At 43.3% G+C, this 22,903-nt stretch overlaps 2 protein-coding genes across 5 annotated transcripts in view; one reads left to right on the top strand and one right to left on the bottom strand.

Annotated features, from left to right (window-relative positions):
* RAB30 (RAB30, member RAS oncogene family) overlaps positions 1-22,903 on the top strand; it is a 146,831-nt gene that overhangs the window by 64,855 nt on the left and 59,073 nt on the right. The window lies entirely within an intron of this gene.
* Positions 10,313-10,971, bottom strand: LOC122676536 (60S ribosomal protein L12-like). The gene has a single exon (XM_043875880.1). The coding sequence runs from the start codon at positions 10,872-10,874 to the stop codon at positions 10,377-10,379; it is 498 nt and encodes a 165-aa protein (XP_043731815.1). The 5' UTR covers positions 10,875-10,971; the 3' UTR covers positions 10,313-10,376.

Genomic DNA, 22,903 nt, shown 5'->3' with positions numbered 1-22,903 from the left:
GACAATCCCAGTTTCCTACTGTCCTTGTGAGAGTCAAACTACTCGATGCGTAGTACAAAAGTGCTCTGTAACTAGCCCCTAGAATGCATTACAGATGTCAGTGCTTGTTATAAATCTTGGCTCGTTGAGAGACATTTCTCGAAACTGAGCAGGATGCGTGCTCTGTCATCGCTGGCTCCCAGTTCAGGCAAAACTTTTCCTTGCTGATGTAGGCATCCGTGGCATCTCTCTTCTGTTTATTTTTGTAATCTTTTCATTTATAGTCTTATAAATGCTCCTTTAAGCTTTGTTGAGTCTTGAATATTTGTTCTTGAAAACTCTGATCAGCCTTGTCCTCTCATACCCAGAGCTCCGCGGCGCAGGGTCGTTATCTGACTTCTCGGAGTTGCTTGTGGACCCATTTCCCAATAAATCTGGGGACAGCAGGGCTGACTCTGTGTGATAAGTGACGTTTATCTTGCTTGCTAGGATTCTAGGTGGGTGAGAACTCATGAGTGTATATACCCTAAGGCATGGCTATTACAAGTTTATACGTGCTTATGGTAGTAAAAGGAGATTGGAGAGAGGATTTCACTCTAAGTGGCTTATGAGTTTAGAGCTGGAAGCTCTTGGACACTGAAAAGAGTCTTGTGATTTGCCATTAGTTTGTTGGACTTATTACTCTGTTCTGAGAAATTTTCTAGTGTTCCCTAGACACTTAGGGACTGTTGCTTACTTTTGTCTTCTTGCCATTTCAGATGATTGTAGTTCATTTCCCAGAACTCTTCAAGTTGTAAAGGAAAGACTTTCAGCTCAAACTACTTTGGGTGAAGAGGGAATTTATGGGAAGAATAGTGGGGTGTTTCATGTAACCATGGGAGGGATGGGTATACCTGGAACCAAGGAAGATTAAAGCACGTAATTGCCCTAATAATCCCCCCAAATATCAGTGCTTAACACAAATGAAGTTTATTTCTCGTTTATTCACCAGTTCAACATAGTTTTTCCTAGTTAGCATGCTTCAGGGACCCAGGCCATCTTGTAGTTCCCTTCTCTAGGTATCTCAGAGTGCTCTCCTTTTAATCTGCAGATGGAGAAGGAGCTTGGAGGATCTCACGTGGCAGGTTTTCATGGGCCAGGTCTGGAAGCAGTTTATATTACTTCTGGCCTCATTCCATCCGTTATTACTCAGTACATGACCCCACCTAAAGGTAAAGGAGGCTGAGAAATAAGGCCTAAGAAGGAAAAGAAATGGGTTTGGTGAGCATGTAGCTGTTTTGAGCCACACAGGGACTCAGATGATGTCCAGGCTCTGTCTCCTGCCTTTGATTCCCTCCTGCATGGCAGGGAGCATGGCCAGGGAGTGCTCCTGAACTGTAAATCTCACGGTGGCTGACACCAGAGACAGACTGAGCTACACTCCCATTGGGTGTCTGCGTGTACCCTCAGTTGCTAAGTTGCATCCAATTCTTTGTGACACAGTGAACTGCAGCCCACCAGGCGCCTCTGTCCATGGGATTTCCCAGGCAAAAATACCGGAGTGGGTTGCCATTTCCTCCTCCCCCAGGGGATCGTCCCAATTCAGGGATCAACCCATGTCTCCTGCATTGGCAGGCAGATTCTTTACCACTGAGCCACCAAGGAAGCCTCTACACTCTCACTGGCTCCAAGTAAAAAAATCTTAGAGTAATGATTGACTCACTATGAATCATGTGACCACCCCTGGACCAATCAGTGGTGGGCAGAAGGACATTTATTTAGCGTAGACTGGCCTGTGGGCTGCTTTTAGAGAAGGGGCAACCATTGTGAGAGAAATAGCCACTCCACCTGTGCTGTGCTTTTGCTCACTCGTGTCTGACTCTTTGCGACCCCATGGATTGTAGCCCACCAGGCTCCTCTGTCCATGGGGATTCTCCAGGCAAGAATACTGGAGTAGGTTGCCATGCCCTCCTCCAGGGGATCTTCCCAACTATGGGATCAAACCCAGGTCTCCCACATTGCAGAGAGATTCTTTACTGTCTGAGCCACGAGGGAAGCCCAAGAATACTGGAGTGGGCAGCCTATCCCTTCTCCAGTGGATCATCCCGACCCAGGAATCGAACCGGGGTCTCCTGCTTTGCAGGTGAATTCTTTACCAGCTGAGCTACCAGGGAAGCCCCTAAAAAGCCCAGCCTCTCTTATTGTTTCTACTCTTGTGGAAAATTCAGTGCAATGTTATGGTTGTCTTTCCAACCCTTCTTACTACAGCCACATCAAACGGTTATATTTCACTAAATCTATGACACCATTATTTTTTTAAAATATTTTTTAATTTTAATTTTTGTTTATTTTGGCTGTGTTGGGTCTTTGTTGCCGTGTGTGGGCTTTTCCTAGTTGCAGCACATGGCTAGCTCTGGTGCACAGATTTAGTTGCCCCGCAGCCAGTGGGATCCTAGTTCCCCGACCTGGGATCAAACCCAAGTCCCCTGCATTGCAAAGCAGATTCTCAACCATTGGACTGGCAGGGATGTCCCAATGCCATTATTTTTAACATGTCAGACTTTTCTGTGTACCACTGAGAAAGGAAGGAAGAGAAAGTTCCAAATAAACTATAACACAATGCCAAGTTGCCATCCATTGCAAAATGCATCCTGATTTATAAGCTGCCAGAAGGTAAGAAAAAATGTTTTAGAACTGAAAAAGGTGATACTTATTATGCCACAACAAAACTCTATATTTTCATGCCCTAGTACCACTGCTCTTTTATTTCTTTCATCCATTCATTCAAAAAATACTTATAGGACAGGTAACAATGAATAAGACAGATTCAGTTTCTGCTCTCTTAATACCTACTGCGTCTCTTGCTTTTCCATCTGGGTGTTATGAAGCACCTGCTAGGTGCTAGGCAGTCTCTTGGGTACTGAGGACTCAAGAAGGAATATGATGGGGTCCTTGTCTTCAAGGGACTTACAGTCTAGGGTAGTAGAAGCAGTGAAGTGTGAGGAGAGTAAACACATTGAGTAAATAAAAGGTCATAGGTCCTGTTATTAACATCCTTATAGGGTCCAGTGGGTCCATAAAGTAAAGGAAATAATTATTTCTGCTTTAAGGAGTAAGAATGGTTGTACCATGTTTATAAGATGATTTGTTGTTGTTGTTTAGTCATTAAGTCATGTCCGACTCTTAGCGACCTCATGAACTGCAGCACGCCAGCTTTCCCTGTCCTTCACTATCTCCCTGAGTTTGCCAAACTCATGTCCATTGTGTCGATGGATCCAGCCATCTCATCTTCTGTTGGCCCCTTCTCCTTCTGCCCTCAATCTTTCCCAACTTTAGGTTCTTTTCTAATGAGTCGACTCTTCGCTTCTGATGGCCAAAATATTGGAACTTCAGCTTTAGCATCAATCCTTCCAGTGAATGTCAGGGTTGATTTCCTATAGGATTGACTGGTTTGATCTCCCTGCTGTCCAATGGACTCTCAAGAGTCTTCTCCAACACCACAGTTCAGAAGCATCAATTCTTCAGTGCTTAGCTTTCTTTGTGGTCCAAGTTTCACATCCGTACACGACTACTGGAAAGACCACAGCTTTGACTATACAGACCTTTGTTGGCAAAGTGATGTCTCTGCTTTTTAATATGCTGTCTAGGTTTGTCATAGCTTTTCTTCTAAGGAGTAAACATCTTTTAATTTTGTGGTTGCAGACACCATCCACAGTGATTTTGGAGCCCAAGCAATAGTCTGTCACTGTTTCCACTGTTTCCCCATCTATTTGCTATGAAGTGATGAGACCGGATGCCATGATCTTCATTTTCTGAATGTTAAGTTTTAAGACAGCATTTTCACTCTCCTCTTGCACCTTCATCAAAAGGCTCTTTAGTTCTCCTTTCTGCCATTAGAGTGGTGTCATCTGCATATCGGAGGTTGCTGATATTTCTCCTGGCAATCTTGATTCCAGCTGTGATTCATCCAGCCTGGATGATGTAAGATGATTGTGCACTGTTAAAAGAATAAGCCATAGTGTATTTTGAGCATTAATATGCATTTTTCCATATACACTTTTCCCCAGATATACTTGATAATAATATCTGAGTAGCCCATTGTGTTTTCTAACACCTACTTGAATCACCTTAAACTTCCTGTGAAATGTCACATTCAAAAGGTACATGTGGGAGACTTCCCTGGTGGTCCAGTGGTTAAGACTCCACACTTCCCATGCAGGGGTCCGGGTTCCAGAACTAAGATCCTGCATGCTTCAATTAAGACCTGGCACAACCAAATAGACAAATATGTTTTTAAAAAGGCACATGTGGGGCTCTTTTCTTTATACAAATATTAATGAACAGCCTGCAAAATCTTTTATAGAGACAAAATCAGTAGATACTAGATTTATCTTATGTTGGAGGGAGTCTGCATTTCCGTACATTAATTACCTAGATGCTTTCCAGGGATTTTTTTTATTTTTTTAAACCAAGTGATGATTTTCTTTTGGCCCTAGTGGATGGTCTGGATCTACTCTGGATCCCATGCTCAACAGGGAGAAGAGCCAGGAATAGGTACTGTGCTGGGTCCCCCAGCAGGGGTTACAATGATGGCATTTGCTGAAAATATAGGTGAGGCTGTTTGCTCCTGGAATCAGAGAACAATCATTGCAGGATTCCTCCCTAGGGGCGGGGGGGAACTCAGAGCTCCAATAATATAATCCAAGGTGTTGGATTCTTAACCTTTCAAGCAAAGATGCCAGCCGAGATTAAACCCATTTTTAATGGTTGAGAAACCTATGAGAGTAACAAGACTCTGAGAAGGAATGGGATTTTTTTTTTTTTTCAAGTACATGCAGAGGTTGGCAGTGGGTCAGTGTCTGTCTGTCTGTCTGTCTGTCTTGGCTATTGGAAAAAGCTTACCTAGTAAATCAGGAAAAGAATCCAAATTTAAGCTGTTCTTCTGTCCTTCGGTCTCTGGAAATAAGCTTTGAGATATACAAGTTGTTTTGTTGTTGTTGTCAAGCTTCCAGCTCAGTATATTGGGGGCATGGGGCCGGGGGGCTGGGGGTGGGAGTGAGATGTATGAGTCTATCACATCATTGGGTGTGGGGGACCTTTAGATTTCTAGGCCAGCTGGGAGAAGGGAGAGCTCCAACCGGCTTCTTTAGGGAAGAGTGGAGAGGGCAGAAACCCCAGATCAGTTGGGTGATTCCTATGGCTCAGTCTGATGAAGGAGGTGGTGGTTGGCGTGTGCTACACGTGTGCTGAGGATGCTCAACTGAGGGAATCATAGAAAAGCACCCCCAGGCCCATTCAGGATGCCCTCTGTCAGCATCCAGAAACAGGAAGAGTGAAGGCAAGGTAGGAGAAAAAGAAAACCCAGAGACCTGTACTTCGAAATCAGCAAGAGGTATATGCCCAGGAGTGATTTATGGATGTGCAGAGAAGGAACATTAAAAGAATAATTGCTGGCTGTTTATTTTGGAAATGTACGTGTAGTGAGAGCAGGGGGCAGGTTTTATTGTCTCTGTTAGCTTGCTTCAACTTCCATTAGTGTTAATAGGGTCATATATTCTAGGCTTTCCTTGGCTTGCTGCCCTGACATAAATGTTTGAATTCCTTGTTTTGGTATTATGTATCCTTAACAACAGAGGGAAAGAGAAACAGAATGTGGTGAGCTAAATTCTTCGATGTGCCTTATTTGGGGTGGGATTTCCTCTCTTGGGTCCACGGCTATTAAGATTATCTATTGAGATGATCTGTGTTTCGATAGCTACTTCTTGATAGCTTTATCATTTATCCAAGGGGTTTGTGCAGGGGATGGCTGAGTGTATTTTTGATTTGGTGAAGCCAGGTGAGTCTTAATCCTGGTTATCTGAGCTCTGGGTCCAGTTTGGTACCACTGTCATCCAAGAGCCTGTGGAGCTGCTGCTCCGTCCCCTTGTTGTGGCAAGCGGATGCTGGGGACATCTATTAGGGCTTCATTTGATACACATTGACCCAATTTACCCTCTTGGTGGGGGATTTAGTTCTTAGGGTTACTGATGCAGAATCCATTTATTCAGTTAGACAAATGACAATTGAGCTCCCGCTGTGTGTGCTGGTTGGGACTTGGGAATGCTTGGTGCATGGAGCCAGAATGGGGCTGATCAAGCAGAATGAGAATGCAAAAATGTCCAGGTTTAAAGGACCTTGTGTGTATGTGTGTGTGTGTGTGTGAGAGAGAGAGAGAGTCACATCTAATCCAGAGTCAGCAAGCTTTTTTCTGTAAAGGGCCAGAATGTAAACATACTAGGTGTAGAGAACCACATAGACTTAGGGGTTCTCTGATGCATGTTATTCTTTATTTGCTTTTATAACCCTTTAAAACATGTAAAAATCACCCTAAACTGGAGGGGACCATAAGCTGAGCTAGGTTTGGCCCAGGAGCCATAGTTTGCCAACCTGTGACCTAATCCTCATTTTATCAGAGAGGAAACTGAGGAACTTCCATGGTGATCCAATGGTTAAGAATTCACCTTGCAATGCAGAGGATTTGAGTTTGGTGCCTGGTTGGGGAACTGAGATCCCATGTGCCTCGGGGCAGTTAAAGCCCTTGTGCCACAGCTAGAGAGCCTGAGAGGAAAGATCAGGTATGTTGCAACTAACACCCAATGCAAAGAAATAATAATAAACAAATTTTTTTAAAAAGAGGAAACTGAAATGATCCTCCCTCTCCCCTTCTACCCTAGGTCACACAGTTATTTCTTGACCCTACTAGATCGGTGACCCTCTGTGAAGGATCCTGAGAGGTTTAGGCCCGCACCTCAAAATGCCTAGCCACTTTGCCAATGTATGGTTTCGTTCCTGAGGGCAGTATGAATTTTAGTTAATTATTAAGTCATTAGGCATCTGCCACGTTGCAGGCACTGGGTTGGGACTGAGGATGCAAAGTTAGCATGACAAAGTCTCAGCAGGCAGTCAGCTTAGTTGCTGACTCAGGCAGATGAGATGGCAGGGTGGGGTGTGGCGTACGGGACAAATCGAGGTGCCCTGTGAGCACAGGAAGGCCATCTTCCTTCAGTGTTGTGCGAGCGAATGAATGAATCTGCTCATTCATCGCACCTCTGCCACTTGTATTTTGAAAGCCAAATCTGCCTGCAATGCAGGAGACTGGGTTTCCATCCCTGCGTCGGGATGATTCCCCTGGAGGAGGGCATGGCAACCCACTCCAGTATTCTTGCCTGGAGAATCCCATGGACAGAGGAGCCTGGCGGGCTACAGTTCATGAGGTCGCAAAAGAGTCTGACACGACTGAGCGACTAACACTTTCCCTTTCACCCAGCCTAAAGGAAGAGAACAGCGACCAGGCTTTCCCTGGACCTGCCTGCTTTTCCTCTCTGGGGACTCATTCCTGTGCACATTCCATATGTGCATAGGTAGGCTAAGCGATTAAAGGAACAGAAGTGAAAAAAGATTCAGTCACCAGAGAAAGGTGGTTTATTTGACCGTTGTTTTTATCTAAGCAGTGATACTGAGGCACATACGAAATCATATAAGATCAATCATAGAGTCTAAGTAGAAGAGCCTGGATTCATGTCCAGACTCAAGTGACTAACCTGTTCAGAGCTCTCTGCTCCAGCCTAAGTGTTTGTACTGTGCATCTCTGTTGGCTTATGAGCTTCTCGTGGGAAGGGACTAGGGACCATATCCCCTTCATCTGTGTTTCCCCATCCTAGGTTTGGCATGCAAAATTTCCTCAATAGATGTTTTCTCAATGAATGAATCAATGAGCGTATCAATCAATCTATGCTTTAAGCAGTTAACACTTTCAGTAACGAGTGAGTGGGAACGCAGTGGCTGATCCAGACCTGCACCCAGGTCAGCTGCTGTCTAGTCCTTCTACCAGACAGATATACTTATATGCAGATGTGGGTCAGGAAAGCCTGTCATTCAGCAGCTGTCTTCACAGTGTCGATGAACAATTTTGAGAATTAATGTGCACAGAATTCTCTTTGAACATAAAAGTTCCCTTGAACACATGACAGCCTGGTGGTTTTCTCTGGATGAAGTTTGTGGAACCATTGGAAGATTCTTCCTGTATGTGGTCCCTTCTTCATTTTGCACAACCATTTGAACCTGAAGTTCTAGTTTCAAACTGTAGTCTGAGACATCCTGGGGTTTGTGGGCTAGAGAACTGAGGGACTGTATAAGAAAAAGTGGGCATGGATTTGGCTTTGAGTCAAATAATGCCTTAACAAATATTTCTGCTGCATTGAACATTCGGTTTTGATGGATGAGAACACCCAACTCATTAGAGGTACAGTACCTTGAGACATTTTCTTTCCTCTCTTATGTAAATTGAATGTTTTTTTCACCTGACAATAGAAGTCCTAGGAATGCTTGATTGGAGCTTTTTGAAGTCAAAGAAATTTTAATAGATTTGTAGAGATTGTTCTAAAAAATTAATCGCTCCACCTAGATTACTTTTTTTTATATGAGAAACAGTGCAGGCTTTGTTTGCTGTTCATTGTTAAGCAGACTTTAGGCACAGGAAAGCCAAGGTCCTTGAATTTCAGCTCAGAAAACCATATTCTTTGAACCTAGGCCCTTGGGTTGGTTCATATAAGTCAATACACAGCGTTAATAATTGCTGCATATCACTTGTAGGAAAATTCAAATTAAATAATGGAGGCTTTTATCCAATTGTGAAAAAACAGATTTCCGCTCTATTGGTAAGAATCTTGAGAGATTTTCAGGGAGAAGAGATGTAATACAAGATACTCTTCTCATTTGTAGGCGTTGGAGAAATCCCTTAAAATAGAGAAACACATGAATATTTGTTTTCTAACACAAAATAATTCAAAGACCTGCCCATGTTTCTTGCCAAAGCTTTTTCTCTTTTCATACTCTAGCCAGCTTGCCACAGTTTTTTTTTCCTGATTATATCAGGGAGAAAACCTCAGCGATTGCTTGCTACGTTTAAACATTTCTTATCTATGAATGAGTCTTTCTTTTAACTCTACTAGAGTATACCTCTGGTTTACTGTACTTTCTGTTCTGCATCCCTTTTCAGAAACAATTGTGCTTAGTCGCTTGGTCATGTCTGACCCTTTCTGACCCTATGGACTGCAGCCCACCAGGGCTACAGTCCACTGGGTGGCAAAGAGTCAGATACAGCTGAAGCGACTTAGCATGCCTGCAGACATGCACGCATGGACTGCAGCCCGCCACGCTCCTCTGTCCTTGGGATTTTTCAGGCAAGAATACTGGAGTGGTTGCCATTTCCTTCTCCAGGGGAATCTTCCTCACTCAGGGACTGAACCCATATCTCCTGTGTCTCCTGCATTGCAGGCAGATTCTTTACCTGCTAAGTCATCGGGGGAAGCCTCAGAAACAGTAGTCATTATCAGTACAAAGGGGTCGGTGGGGGTAGAATGGAAAAAAGGGTTGAGAAGGATCTGTTCACTACTAGGTGGTATGCTGGGCTCCCAGATAAATACTCAGCATCACCATGTTCTGGAGATAGGTGGGTTATTTTTCTTTCTAACTGTATATTTTGAAAAATCTCAAATGAACAGATTAGTGCAAAGAACATTAAAGAAAACTCTTAGGTTTACTATTAACATTTTGCCACATTTGCTTTCTCTATGTACACAGATTTATGTTTGGGGGGGGCAGACATCATCATACTTGATTTCTAAATATGTCAGTATTTATCACCTACGTGTAAGGACAACCTTCGCTGTAACTACAATACCACTATCATGCCCTGGAAACTTACATTGGTTGCATATTGTCTAATATATAGTCTATATTTAAATCTTCGATCAGTTACCTTTCACTGCATAATAAATCCTACCAAAATTTTGTGGCTTCACACAACCCTTGTTTATTAATGCTTATAATTCTGTGGGTCAGCTGAGTTCTTCTTCTAATGTGAATCAAGCTCAGCTGACCTTGACTGGCCCCCTCAACACTTGTAGTCTGTGCTGGATCCACTAGGTGCTGGCTGGGTCTCTGATCCAGAGGGTCTCTCAGCTTCCAGCAGTACAGCCCAGACTTACCCACTGCACACAGCAGAGTCTGAGAGAGAGTGGAAGTGTGCAAAGCCTTCTGAGGCTCACACTTGGAGCTGGCACAGCATAACTTCTGTTGCAGTCTTTTTGCCAAAGCAAGTCACAAGCTCCTTTTGAAGGGAGATGCTGCAAAGTCATTTTGCTCAAGGGCATGAGCAAGTGCAGGCATTTTTGCAAACAATCTATCCTACCCCTATTGTCCAGATAACATGAATAACATTAATTTTATAATGTTGATGACAGTTATTATTTTTAATTCTAGGAGCTAATCAAGGACTCTCTGTTAAATTTAGGTATGTGTCTTTAGTCTTTCTCTCTCTTTTTTTTTTTTTTTTGGTTGTCAAATGATCCTTTATTTTTCTTTTTCCTTTGCAGTTCTTAACTAGCTGGGCACTCCACTGCACCACTGTTGATATCATCTATGATGTCATGAGGGTGGCGGCCATCAACATTGCAGCCCACAGACTGGGCGGTCCCCAGGATCTCTTTAATGGTTCCAGAAAGTTCTCTAGCTAGAGACCGGTGCCGCATCTGCCGGGCAATGTTGATGATCTCATCAAAAGTGATGTTTCCACTGTGCTTAATGTTTTTCTGCTTCTTTCTGTCCCTTGGTGGTTCCTTGAGGGCTTTGATGATCAGGGCAGAAGCAGAAGGTACCACCTCAATCTGGGCTTGTCTGTTCTGAATGGTCAGTTTCACTGTAATCCTCAGACCCTTCCAATCACCAGTTGCCTTGGCTATGTCATCACCGACCTTTTTTGGAGACAGGCCCAAGGGGCCGATCTTGGGGGCCAGGGCAGACGTGGCACCGACTTCCCCACCGGTGCACCTCAGGTACACGACTTTGATCTCGTTGGGGTCAAACTTAGGCGGCATGGTGGAGGCGGCTGGTGTCGGATGAACCCGGATTCGGGACGACCGAAGAAAGTTGCACCTTCGCCTCCTCCTAGCCGAAAGCCGAAAGCCTTTCTCTCTCTTTTTAAGTCTCTTTTAATCTACAAGTCTCCTTCTCTTTTATTGTGTTTTATGACATTGATATTTTTAAGATACCAGGCCTGTTTTCTTAAAAATATCTCACAATCTGAGTTTATCTAAGTATTTCTCCATGATTATATTTAAGTTAGTCATTTAGGGCAAGAATTCTAAATAGCTGATGTCGTGTACTTCGCATTGCTTCACAAGAGGAGACGTATAATGTTAGTTTATCCCATTACTGGTGATGTTCAGTGTAATCACTTGGCTAAGGTAGGGTCTGCAAGATTTTACAGTCCTAAAGGTGCATTTCCTGTAGGTAGATTGTATTAAGTCTGAACATCTGGTACTAAAGTTCTTCCAGTCACATCAACATATATTTATTAGATACCTATTGTGTATCTAGTCTTGAATTTAGTACTATGGCAGATCTAAAAGAATAGTAAGGAATGTTGCCTGTCAGAAGGAATGTATAGTTTGAGACTGAGTTACTCTTTTAAAAACTGAACAGAGTACAGGAGTAATAATTCTAAGTTAATGATTGGTTTATAAAAGCTTTTTTTGATGTTTATAATATACATAGAGAAAAAGTGAAAGTTGCTCAGTTGTGTCCAACTCTTTGCAACCCCGTGAACTGTAGCCTGCCAGGCTCCTTGGTGCATGGGATTTTCCAAGCAAGAATACTGGAGTGGGTTGCTATTCCCTTCTCCAGGGGATCTTCCTGACCCAGGGATTGAACCCGTGTCTCCTGCATTGCAGGATTCTTTACCATCTGAGCCACCGGGGAAGCCCACATATAGAGAAGGGCATGTATAAGCATATAGCTTGATGAAGTTTTCAGAGTGAACACATCAGAATAACAGTACCCAGATTAAGAAACTGAATATAAGCACGTCTCAATAAGCCTGTTTTTTTAAACCATATAGAACTGATATCTAAATGATGTTTGTCTTTTTCAATACCAATTTTTGAGTGGCTCAAGAAAATCAGTATCATTTTGCTGTTGATTTCAAAATGGTGTTATAGAACTTGATCGCTCTGTATTCATCCAGCTTGATGAGAGTCTTTTTCATAAGGTCCGTACAGCGGTCTCTCCTCCTTGATTCCTGTCCCAGAGCAGAAGGTGACTTCTCCTTCCCCATGGGTAGCCTTTCCCTATGCATTCTGTCCCCCCTCTTTGTCTTCTTTGGGTCTAGTCCTCTTGCTGTTTCTTACTTCCATCTCCTCAACCTACCTTTTGTCTTCAGTTTCTCCTTTCCTTTGGCTCCTGATTCTCCTCATCGGGCTGTTATTCTCTCCCTTTCCTTTTTTTTCTCCCCAATATTTATTTATTTATTTGGCTGCTGCGGGGCTTAATTTCGGCACATGGGGATCTTTGATGGTAGCTGCAGTTTGTGGAATCTAGTTCTCTGACCAGTGATTGAAGTTAAACCACCCCTGTGTTGGCAGTGGGGAGTCTTAGCCACTGGACAACCAGGGAAGTCACTTTCCCTCTCTTTTTAATCCCCAAGCTTATTAAAAGATGGGGCTTCCCTGGTGGCTCAGACAATAAAGAACCCACCTGCAATGCAGGAGACCCCAGTTCGATTCCTGGGTCGGGAAGATCCCCTGGAGAAGGGATAGGCTGCCCACTCCAGTGTTCTTGGGCTTCCCCAGTGGCTCAGACAGCAAAGAATCTTCCTGCAATGTGGGAGACCTGGGTTCAATCCCTGGGTTGGGAAGATCCCCTGGGGGAGGGCATGGCAACCCACTCCAGTGTTCTTGCTGGGGGAGAATCCCCATGGACAGAGGAGCCTGGTGGGCTGCAGTCCATGGGGTTGTGAAGAGTCAGACATGACTGAGCATCTAAGCACAGAAGCACTTTAAAAGATTGCCTCCCCTTCCTCTTTAACCCATTCTTCCAAATGCCTTATGCGATTTGGTTTCTTTCCCCACAGTTCTAGTGAAGTTCATCAGAACACCCCAAGGTCCTAAGTCAACCTTTGTCCTCTTAGATTTCTGCTTCCTTTGGTGGTGTTACTCTTTTGCCTGAGACTCCCTCTTCACTTGGCTTCCATTGATTGTGTGCTTCTGCCTACTGCTCTGTCTCTTTAACAGTTTTGACTTCCCAAAGAAATAACAACAGTAATCCTAGCTTCCTTTGGTCTGTATGAGGATATTTTTTAGAACTTTTTTTTCATGGAATATGGGTCATTATGTTGGCAGTTTATCCGCAGTTTGAAGATTGTGGTTTTTTTGTTTTTTTTTTTTAGGATTGTGGTTTTAATAGCAAACTCTCAGTTGAAGTGAAGTGAAGTGAAGTTGCTCAGTTGTGTCCGACTCTTTGTGATCCCATGGACTGTAGCCCACCAGGCTCCTCCGTCCATGGGATTTTCCAGGCAAGAGTACTGGCGTGGGTTGCCATTTCCTTCTCTGTTAAATGAATATAAATTCTCTGTAACCTTAGTTTCTTGATGCTGTGCCTGGGTGGTGTTCAGTCGCTCAGGCATGTCCAGCTCTTTGAGACCCCGTAGACTGCAGCACACCAGGCTCCTCTGTCCTTCACTCTTTCCTGGAGTTTGGTCACATTTGTGTTCATTGAGTCAATGAGGCTGTCTAACCCTCTCATCCTCTGCCACCCCCTTCTCCATCTGCTGTGGCTGGTAGGAACTCAATAAATGTTTGTTGGAATCACTTATTCATTCAATTATGCATTTACATGTTGAATAAATATTTACTAAATTAACTGAATTATTTGTGAAATTTAACAGTAGATTGCACATGCTCAGTGGCTCAGTCGTGGCTGACTCTTTCTGACTCTATGGACTGTAGCCCACCAGACTGCTCTGACCATGGGGTTTCCCAGGCAAGAATCCTGGAGTGGGTTGCCATCTCCTTCTCCAGGGGGTCTTCTCGAACCAGGGATCAAACCTGCATCTCCTGCATTGCAGATGGATTCTTTACTGCTGAGCCATAGGGAAAGTCTGCAATAGTAGGTTACATTTCTTCAAATGATGGAAATGTGGTTTTCTTTGTCTTTTTCTTTCAACCTTTGTTGAAGTCTGTTTATTTACTTGGTTTTCCCCCTAATTGGAGTATTACTAGCTGTGTGACTTTTGGATAGGTTGTGCTCAGTTGCTTCAGTTGGGTCCAACTCTTTGTGACCCCATGGACTGCAGCCCATGAGGCTCCTCTGTCCATGGGATTCTCCAGGCAAGGATACTGGAGTGGGTTGCCATTACCTTCTCCAGGGTTGGATAGGTTACGTAACCTCTTATGTCTGTTTTCTAATGTTTAATACAGGGATAATAAGTGCCTGGGTTCTGGGTTGTTATAAGGATTAGATGGAGAAAATGTACCTAGAACACATAGCATATAGTGATGGCTCAGTAAATGTTAGTTATTGTTGTTAATCTTACTGTCATGTGTGAGATGCTGGACTTGGGTCTGCACAACAAACATCCTAAATCAGGCGTTGTTTTTCATATTTTTCAATGAGAGAAATCAAGACTTAAGAGGATTTAAATACATTGCCCGATGTCACAGAGCCAATAAATTACAAATCTAGGGTATCTGATTCTGTAGCTTGTGCCTTTTGCTTATACAGAAAGCCTTTCATCTTCTTGTATGACACTTAGAAGTAAAGTAGGAATCACTTTATAGTGAATGACATAAGCCAGTATTGTTCTTATTTATCTTCTAGAAGGTAGAACATACCAAGGAAGCTTTGCCCTGTTGGGCAAACTCCAAGTTAGAAGATCAGATTAATAAATATTTTATCTTAAAACCACAGAATTCTGAAAAGATTTTGGATTTAGAAGGATTTCCCTACCCAGTTATTGAATTCACTCACCATCTAACCAGGGGGTCATTTATTCTTTAACCGCTTCCAGTGGGAGCGAAGTCATCGTCATCCTGGGCACCTCATTCCACTTTCCACACTTCTGACCACAAGACAGCCCTTACTTACCTATAACTGAATTCCATTCCTGAGTCTCCCTTCCATCCATTGGCCCTGGTGTGGCAGTGATGAATGGCCCAGGGAATAAGTGGAACCCCTGTTTCCCAAATCAGCCTTTCAGATTCTAGCTATTTATTTGCTACTTTCACACCCAACACCTTCTCTTTACCAGGTTAAGTAGCTTCAAGCCTTTAATTCACAGCTTTCCCCAGACAAACACAATTGGGTCTACTTCTCTACTTTTTCTTTCCATCTTGATTTGATAAGAATAAAAAGCATGGCTATCTGTGAATATTTTGCTTTTTCGTCTTGTCTTTCTCATAATACATGGTACCATCATCTACCCAGTTGTTGAAGCTAGAAACCCAGGAGTTTGTTTCCTTCCTCATTCACTACAGTCCATCAGCGAGTCTGTGAAGTCCTATCTCCAAATATAAAATCCATCTCTACTACCATCATCCTGGTCCAGGCTACCATCACCTCTCCCCTGATTCCTCACTCTTGCCCCCTCTCTACTCTCTGTCCTCCACACAGCAGCCAGAATCACCTGTTTAAAGCACAGATCAGATCACGGCACTCCTTTAATTAAAACTCTTCTTTAATTTCCCAGGGACCTCCTGACAAAATCCCAGCTCCCTTCTGTGGTTAACAAGGCCCTGCCTTATCTCAAACGTTTGTTCACGCAGCCTTGGTCCCTGGTGTGGTTTGTTTCACAGGCACGCCAAGCCTCTTCCTACAAATGCTGGCCCTTCTTGTTCCTTCTGCCTGCGCTCTTCTCCGAGTTTTGCAAATGCCCAGCTCCTCCTCATCTTTCAGGTCTTGGCTAAAATGCCACTTTTTCAGGGCAGCCTGCCCTGATCACTCATCTGAGGTCCTGATCTTATCGTCTGCACCTCTCTTTCGGATCACCTCGTCTTGTCTACTCCTGGGATGTAGGTTCTTTGGTGACTGGACCTATGTGACGTGCTAGCAGTCGGATCTTCTACAGGTGGCCCAGTGGCTGTCCAGAGAAGGGGCTCAGTGCGTGCTTGAGGAATAAATGCTTGGCCTCACGACTGAACGTTGAGAGTCCTAATGAAAATGCATTCGAATCTGAGCTTTGCCACTTTCTGTGTGGCTTGGGACACAGCATGGCACCTCTCTGAGCTTCAGGTGCCTTATCTGTGTGATAGCCATCTTATCTACCTCATCTACCTATTAATCTGTGAGGATTAATGAAGACAGTGGCTGTGATGGTACCTGCCGCAGCCCTTGGCAGTATCAGGCGTTCAGTCCTCCTCCCAGCCCGGTGCTTAGCTGTGAACACGTGGGAAAGAGCCATATCGAGCTTCAGCCTGATTAATGGAACTGCTTGTATGGTGTGCCTGTGAGTGTGTGCCCCGTAGTCTGGATATAAGACCCCTGTGACTCCCCTCAGGTAACACTTGCCGGACTGGGAAGACAGTTCCAACCCTGCCCGTTGGCTGTGGTACAGAGTGATGGTTGATCTGATAACCCAGAGATGCCAAGGCCAGGGCCTTCCCTGGGCTGCTGAACACAGACCCCCCCAAAAAAACTAAATGAGCCAACCTGACATCGTGTGGCCCATCTCTCGTCAAGATGGATTGGGATGCTCTGTCTAGACAGTAGTCTCCCTTGGGAAATCACAGTTGCTCTAAGAGAAGGCACATGGTCTCCTGTTAGGAATATAAAACAGGCCTGTGAGCTGTGGACGGGGGAAGGAGGGGGGTTGCCGCGAGGTATGTGGGCCTGTGGAGCAGAGCCTGCAGAAAGGAGCTGTCGAGGTGGTGGCCTTCTCCTTCATACACGAAGTGTCAGCAGAGCCCACGGCCCGGGGGAAGCAACCCTGTCAGCCTTGCCAGAGTCAGGACTCTGAGGAAAGCTTGGAGGAACCGAAAGATAATCCTAGAATGTAAATTACCTGTTAAGAAGTGGGCAGTTGTCTCTTTACAGCTTATTGCTTAGCGTGATGGTGTCTGTGGTTCCCTCTGTAGGCGCGCGCGTGTGTGTGTGTGTGTGTGTGTGTGTGTGTGTTAGTCATTCAGTCGTGTCCAACTCTTTGGGACCCCATGGACTGTAGCACTCCAGCTTCCTCTGTCCATGGAATCCTCCAGGCAAGACTACTGGACTGGGTTGCCATTTCCTCCTCGAGGGGATCTTCCCAACCCAGGGATTGAACCCAGGTCTCCTGCCTTGCAGGCAGATTCTTTACCATCTGAGCCACTAGGGAAGCCTGCAGGCTGTTAGGGTGAGTGTTTTATTAATACATGGAAGAGCGAGGTGGCTCCAGAAATAGATTTGGGTTCAAATCCGGGTAGCGTCATGACTTTGGCCAAGTTACTTAGCATCTAGTGTTAGTTTCCTCATCAAAAATGGAGATAATAAAGACTTTTATCTGGTTGCTGTGAGGATTTGATGTTATCGTGTGTATAAAAATCTTAGCTTACTTGCAGGCACAAAGCTGATATTCAGTAAAGGATCCTTCTTTTTATTAAACAGGACAAATCAGGATGTTGAGTTTATTTCTGCTGAACCTCACCCATATTGAACTTTGAGTCTTAGTTCCCCCACTTGCCAGCTGCATGCCTTGGACAAGCTATCTAACCTCTCTGAGTCAGTCTTTTTCTGTGTTAAATGCAGTTGATAATTCCCACCTTATTGTCAAGGTGGAATCATAGTCAAATGAAATTCATAGTCAAATTCATAGTCAAATGAAATCAGACCACCTGACATGTAGTAAGTGATCGAAATATCCCTTTCTTCCCCTTTGGTTCTCCAGTATCTGAAATACGGTCCCTTTAAGCTTGTTAAGATTCCTCGCTAGCCTTGTATGCAGCTGTGTTCAGACAGCTTTGGCAGAAGGAAAGAGGCTTTTATTTATTTATTTTTTTCAAATGACTGTTTCATAATCTCTTGGCTCAGACCTGCTGCCGCCGCACCCTGTGCGTTTCTCAGGGTCCCTGGGTCCTGCTGCAATTAGCGTGTGCCTCGCCTCTCACCTAAATGACCCTGGAGAGTGGCTGCCATGGAAGGCATCGCTGAATACGAAATGGATCTTCTTCCCGGCTCTTTGGGATGAAGCTTGCTCAGGGATTCTCAGCCGCAGGGGGGAGGGGCTGGCAGGCCCGGACTGTAGTTGGACTGAGCGGCCAGTTTTCTGGTTTTCATTAAAATTCTCTGGCTGTCTTTCGGGACTGCTCCGCTGGCTATGACTCTGCTCTAGGGCCGGTTGTGCTATTCTCTCAGCTACACACACCCATCAAATCTCAGCGGCCCCGAGGATGAGAGAAAATTGCAGGTGGGGAATAGGCTGGCTAAGGGGTCTTGCTTGGCAGTCTTTGTGATAAGGGACCCCCATCTACAATGGCAGAACTTGACCTTTGCAAAGTCTTTTAAGTATTGATGGGGAGGTAGACAAAGGTAAGCTGGGAATGAGCTGCAGAGAGAGAATCCTCCTGGAGCTTACTCCTGAAGACAGAGTTGCTCTTGAGAGCAGATAAAGGTTTCTTGGCAGCTGTCAGAGGATCCCCAAGTGTTTAATGAATGAAATCAGTCTGGTCAAATCCTAAGGTGCTGACACCCAGGGGTTGGGGTTGAATGGTACTTCTCTGAGGGTGAGAGATGGCATGAGAGTAAAGAAGATTCTGGTTTTGAATGTTAATTTCTGGCAGCTAAAGAAATCTTATTTGAAGTTGAAACTTAAATCTGAAAACCTAGGTTCAGCCTAGCAAACTGGGTTGCTAATTGAGTTGCTTTGTGACCTTGAACAAGTGACTTCCCTGGGTCTCAGCTTCCCAGTGAGGTTGTGACGATTAAATGAGATAAACTCTGCTAAGCTCTTGGCATATCATATGTTCTCAGTAGATGGTAGATGCTGAGATAAATTTGACTAGATTTGACCTGTCACTCAGCTCACCAAGATATATCCCAGGTCTGTCATCTAAAACCTTTGTTCTGCATCTGTCTCAGCTCTGTGTCTTTTAAGAATTCAAGGTAAATGTGTTTCCTAGGGCAAGCTGCGTTTCCTTTTCGTTGGAAAAATACATCAAAACCATATTATTATGTCTCTCTGTGAGAGGCTTACCACGTTGGATATTTCATCTTCAGGTAACTGAGTAGGGGAAAAAAAAAAAAAATTTTTTTTCCTGCCCTTCTCCATGGATAGATTGTGAGAAAGCCATTTTAATGGACCTTGGGTATAAATCTCCTTGATAAGCCTCCCAAGAGGGCATCACTGAGACTCCCATTTGCCTTCAGAGTTAGCTCCATTTCATCTTTTCTCCTTTCACTGGAATCATTTTTTTTTTTAATTTTATATTGGAGTATCGCTCATTAACTGGAGAAGGAAACGGCAACCCAGTCCAGGATCTTTGCCTGGGGAATCACATGGACAGAAGCACTTCGTGGCCTACAGTCAATGTCCATGGGGTTGCAAATAGTCGGACACGAGAGCAACTAATAGTGCTACTACTGTAGCTGATTAATAATGTTGGGATGGTTGCAGATGCACAGGGAAGGGACTCAGCCATACGTACACGTGTCCATTCTCCCCCAAACTCCCCTCCCATCCAGGCTGCCATGTAACATTGAGCGGAGTTCCCTGTGCTATATAGTAGGACTTGTTGGTTATCCATTTTAAATAGAGCAGTGTGTACATGTTGATCACAAAGTCCGTAACTATTCCTTCTCCCTGTCTTTCCACCCTGGTAACCATAAGTTTGTTCTCTAAACCTGCCTTTCACTGTACTCTTCAAACTCATTGTTCTAGGTGGATTGCTCACAAAAAAGAATTCATACAAAACCTGTCATACATACCAAAGAATGCTTTAAATAAATATTTACAGGTAAAGAACAATAAAGTGAAAATTGTGTATCCACCATCCAGTTTATCGAGTTGAACATTACTGATACCTGAGAAGCTGCTTGTGTACCCTCTGTCCCAAAATCATGTTTGTATTTTTAAACTATACACTGTTTAGTTTTTTAAAATAAAGGAGCAAGCACAAATCTAGCAAACTTTGTTTCAAAAGGGCAACACCTGCTGTTAGATCTGAAAATAAACTGAATGAACTCAGGTTCATAGTCTGGCATTAGCTTCCCTGAGGGTTATACAAGGTCTTGATGGGAAGGTCAGTGGGCAGGGTTGGGAGTGACTCCTAGGAAATAGAAGGCTGACCACTACTGGGGCATCTAATGGGGCTTCGTGTGGGTCAGACATCGGACATCTGGCAGGATATGGTCACAGAGAATGGTCTGCCAATGTCTTTTCTACTTCTGATTTCTCTGTGGCCTACCTCCAGTTCTCAGCAAGTAGGTCAAAGCAAAACTGTTCTGTGGGAAGCAATGAATGCCCTCAGCTAACTCAGATGGACAGCATGGAAGGGATGAGCAGGTACTTCACCAGCTCATGGTTGAGGCCAGTATTGCCAGAAAAAGTCTGGATCAACTTTACGAAATCATTCTTTGTCAGGTTAAAGAGCGGATGTAGTACCACCTGTAGAATAGTCTTACCTTAAAGTTGACCTCTAAATCAGTCAGGCCTCTAGAGCTAACTTTTTTTTTTCAAATTTACTAATGCACTTTAAAATAATAATAACAAATTGAATCATTTCTTAACATGAGTAAAAATGATATTTTCCAAAACAAAAAGGAATTAGCAAGAATACTTTGTTTACATTTTTGCAAATTTCCTTTTTTCTTCCAGTATTATTAAGATATAACTGACATTCAGCCCTGTGTAGGTTTAATGGACACAGCGTAATGATTTGATTTACATTCACCATGAAGTGATTATCATCATAAGTCTCATGAATATCCATCATCGCATATAAATATAACATTAAAGAAAAAGAAAAAGAATTTTTCTCTTGTGATGTGAACTCTTAGGATTTACTCTCTTCTAGCTAACTTTGGTTTTTTAGAAAGAGAGGAGAAAGGATGACAAATTATACTCCAAGGAAGCAAACAGATGAATTCAGAGTGTTGGACAACTGACTTGGCTTCTGTACCAAGTCAAGAGCATGAAAAAATAATATGAATTAAAAATCAGAACCAAATGTAATGTATGAGCCCTATTTTGATTCAGAGAGTCTGTGGGTTAGTTGGCTATGACTGTCATAACAAAATATCACAGACTGGCTAGCTTAAACAGCAGAAATTTATTTTCTCACAGTTCTGGCAGTTGGAGGCCCAAGATCCAGGTACCAGCGGTTAATTTCCTACACGACCTCTCCCCCTGGCTGGCCATGGCCACCCTGTTCCTGCCTCTTCACATGGCGGTCCCTTGCACACACGTGGCTCTGGTTTCTCTCCGTATGTTTTAATCTCCTTTCCTCTTCTTCTCCTTATCTCCCTCCTCCTCCTTCTAATTTATTTTATTGATACATGGTTGTTTTATAGTGCAGTGTTAATTTCTGCCATACAGCGAAGTGATTCAGTTATACATATACATGTTCTTTTTCATATTCTTTTCCATCAATCTCCTTTCTTCTTTTAAGGACTTCAGTCAGGTTGAAATAGGGCCCACCCTCAAGGCCTTATTTTAACTCAGTTACCTCCCCAATTACAGTCACATTCTGAGGTATATCAGAGCATAAGGATTCAACATATACAGTTTTTTGTTTTTTTTTTTTTTGAGGGGAATACAATTGAGCCTGTAACAGCCTAATTTTAAAAAGGCATTTTTGAGATGCAGGGGATATTTTGTTATGGACCAATATCAAGGGAGTATCGTTATTTTTTCTAGGTGCCTTAATAGTAATGTGGTGTTAAAAAAATGGGTAGTGTAGAGATGGATTCTGAAATATACAGAAGTGAAATGATATGATGCGGAATCGGTTTTAGAATACTTCGAGAAAAAATAGAAAGCAAGAAGATCGATTAACTAATAGGCCAAAGTGTTGATAATTATTGAATCTGGGTGATTGGGTGTCAGGGACTTACTTTTGAGTATGTTTGAAAGTTGTATAATCATAATTTTAAGTACTTGGGTCAACAGAAGCAAAGAGAGTTTGATGGCCGTGGGGTTGTTGGTTGACTGTCCTCAACATGTTTACCACTTGGGTTGTACTTCTCTAGTCTGGCTGGCTTCTTCATGTGGTAATCTTGAGATTCTCTGTTGCCTATCTCCTAGTTCCTGTTTCTTGAATACAGCTTGGTGAAGGTCATCTTACATGAGCTTCTTAAGAAAAGGTTCATTGGAATGTGAATTTCTGAGATCTTAAATACCTAAAAAGTCTTTGTTCTGTTCTCATACTTGATCAATAGTTTGGGTTCTTAGATTTCATTCTAAGTTGGAAATAATTTTCCTTCAGAATTTTTAAGTCATTGCTCCATCATCATCTTGTTTTTATTGATGCTGTTGAGAATTACTATACTGATTTCATTGTTCTGTCTTTTTTTCTGTTTTTCTCTTTCTCGGAAATTTCTTTTGTTCAGATATTGAACCCCTGTATTGGGTCTCTGGAATATTGGTTCTCTGGAATGTTTTTACAAATATTCTCCCTCCTTTTTTCCATATTTTTGTTTTTGTGTGTTTGCTGTGGTCTGTATCTTCATTAGAGGCTTTCCCAATATGTCACTGTGAATGTGATCTTTGGCTGTGTTGCTTCTGATTAAGGGCAGGGCATGGGAATTAAAAAAGAGCTCTCAAGACCTTGACATTATGGTTAGTGAATAAATGAAAGAAACCACTCACAAAGTACCACATGGTATATGGTTTCATTTTAACGAAATGTCCAGAATAAGCAAATTCACAGAGACAGAAAATAGATCAGTAGTTGCCTGGGGCTGGAGAATGGGGTGAATGTTCATGGGCATAGCATTTACTTTGGGGTGATGAAAATATTCTGAAATTGATTGTGATGATGGTTGTACAACTGTGTGTATATACTAAACACCAGTGAATTGTACACTTCAAAAAACTGAATTGATCAGGAAGGGCGTACACATGTGCACCCATGGCTGATTGATGTCAATGTATGGCAAAAACTAC

Source organism: Cervus elaphus, chromosome 2 (genome assembly GCF_910594005.1).
Source record: "Cervus elaphus chromosome 2, mCerEla1.1, whole genome shotgun sequence".
NCBI lineage: Eukaryota > Metazoa > Chordata > Mammalia > Artiodactyla > Cervidae > Cervus > Cervus elaphus.
Note: the sequence above shows the minus strand (reverse complement) of the source record. Positions and strands in the feature narration are given on the sequence as shown.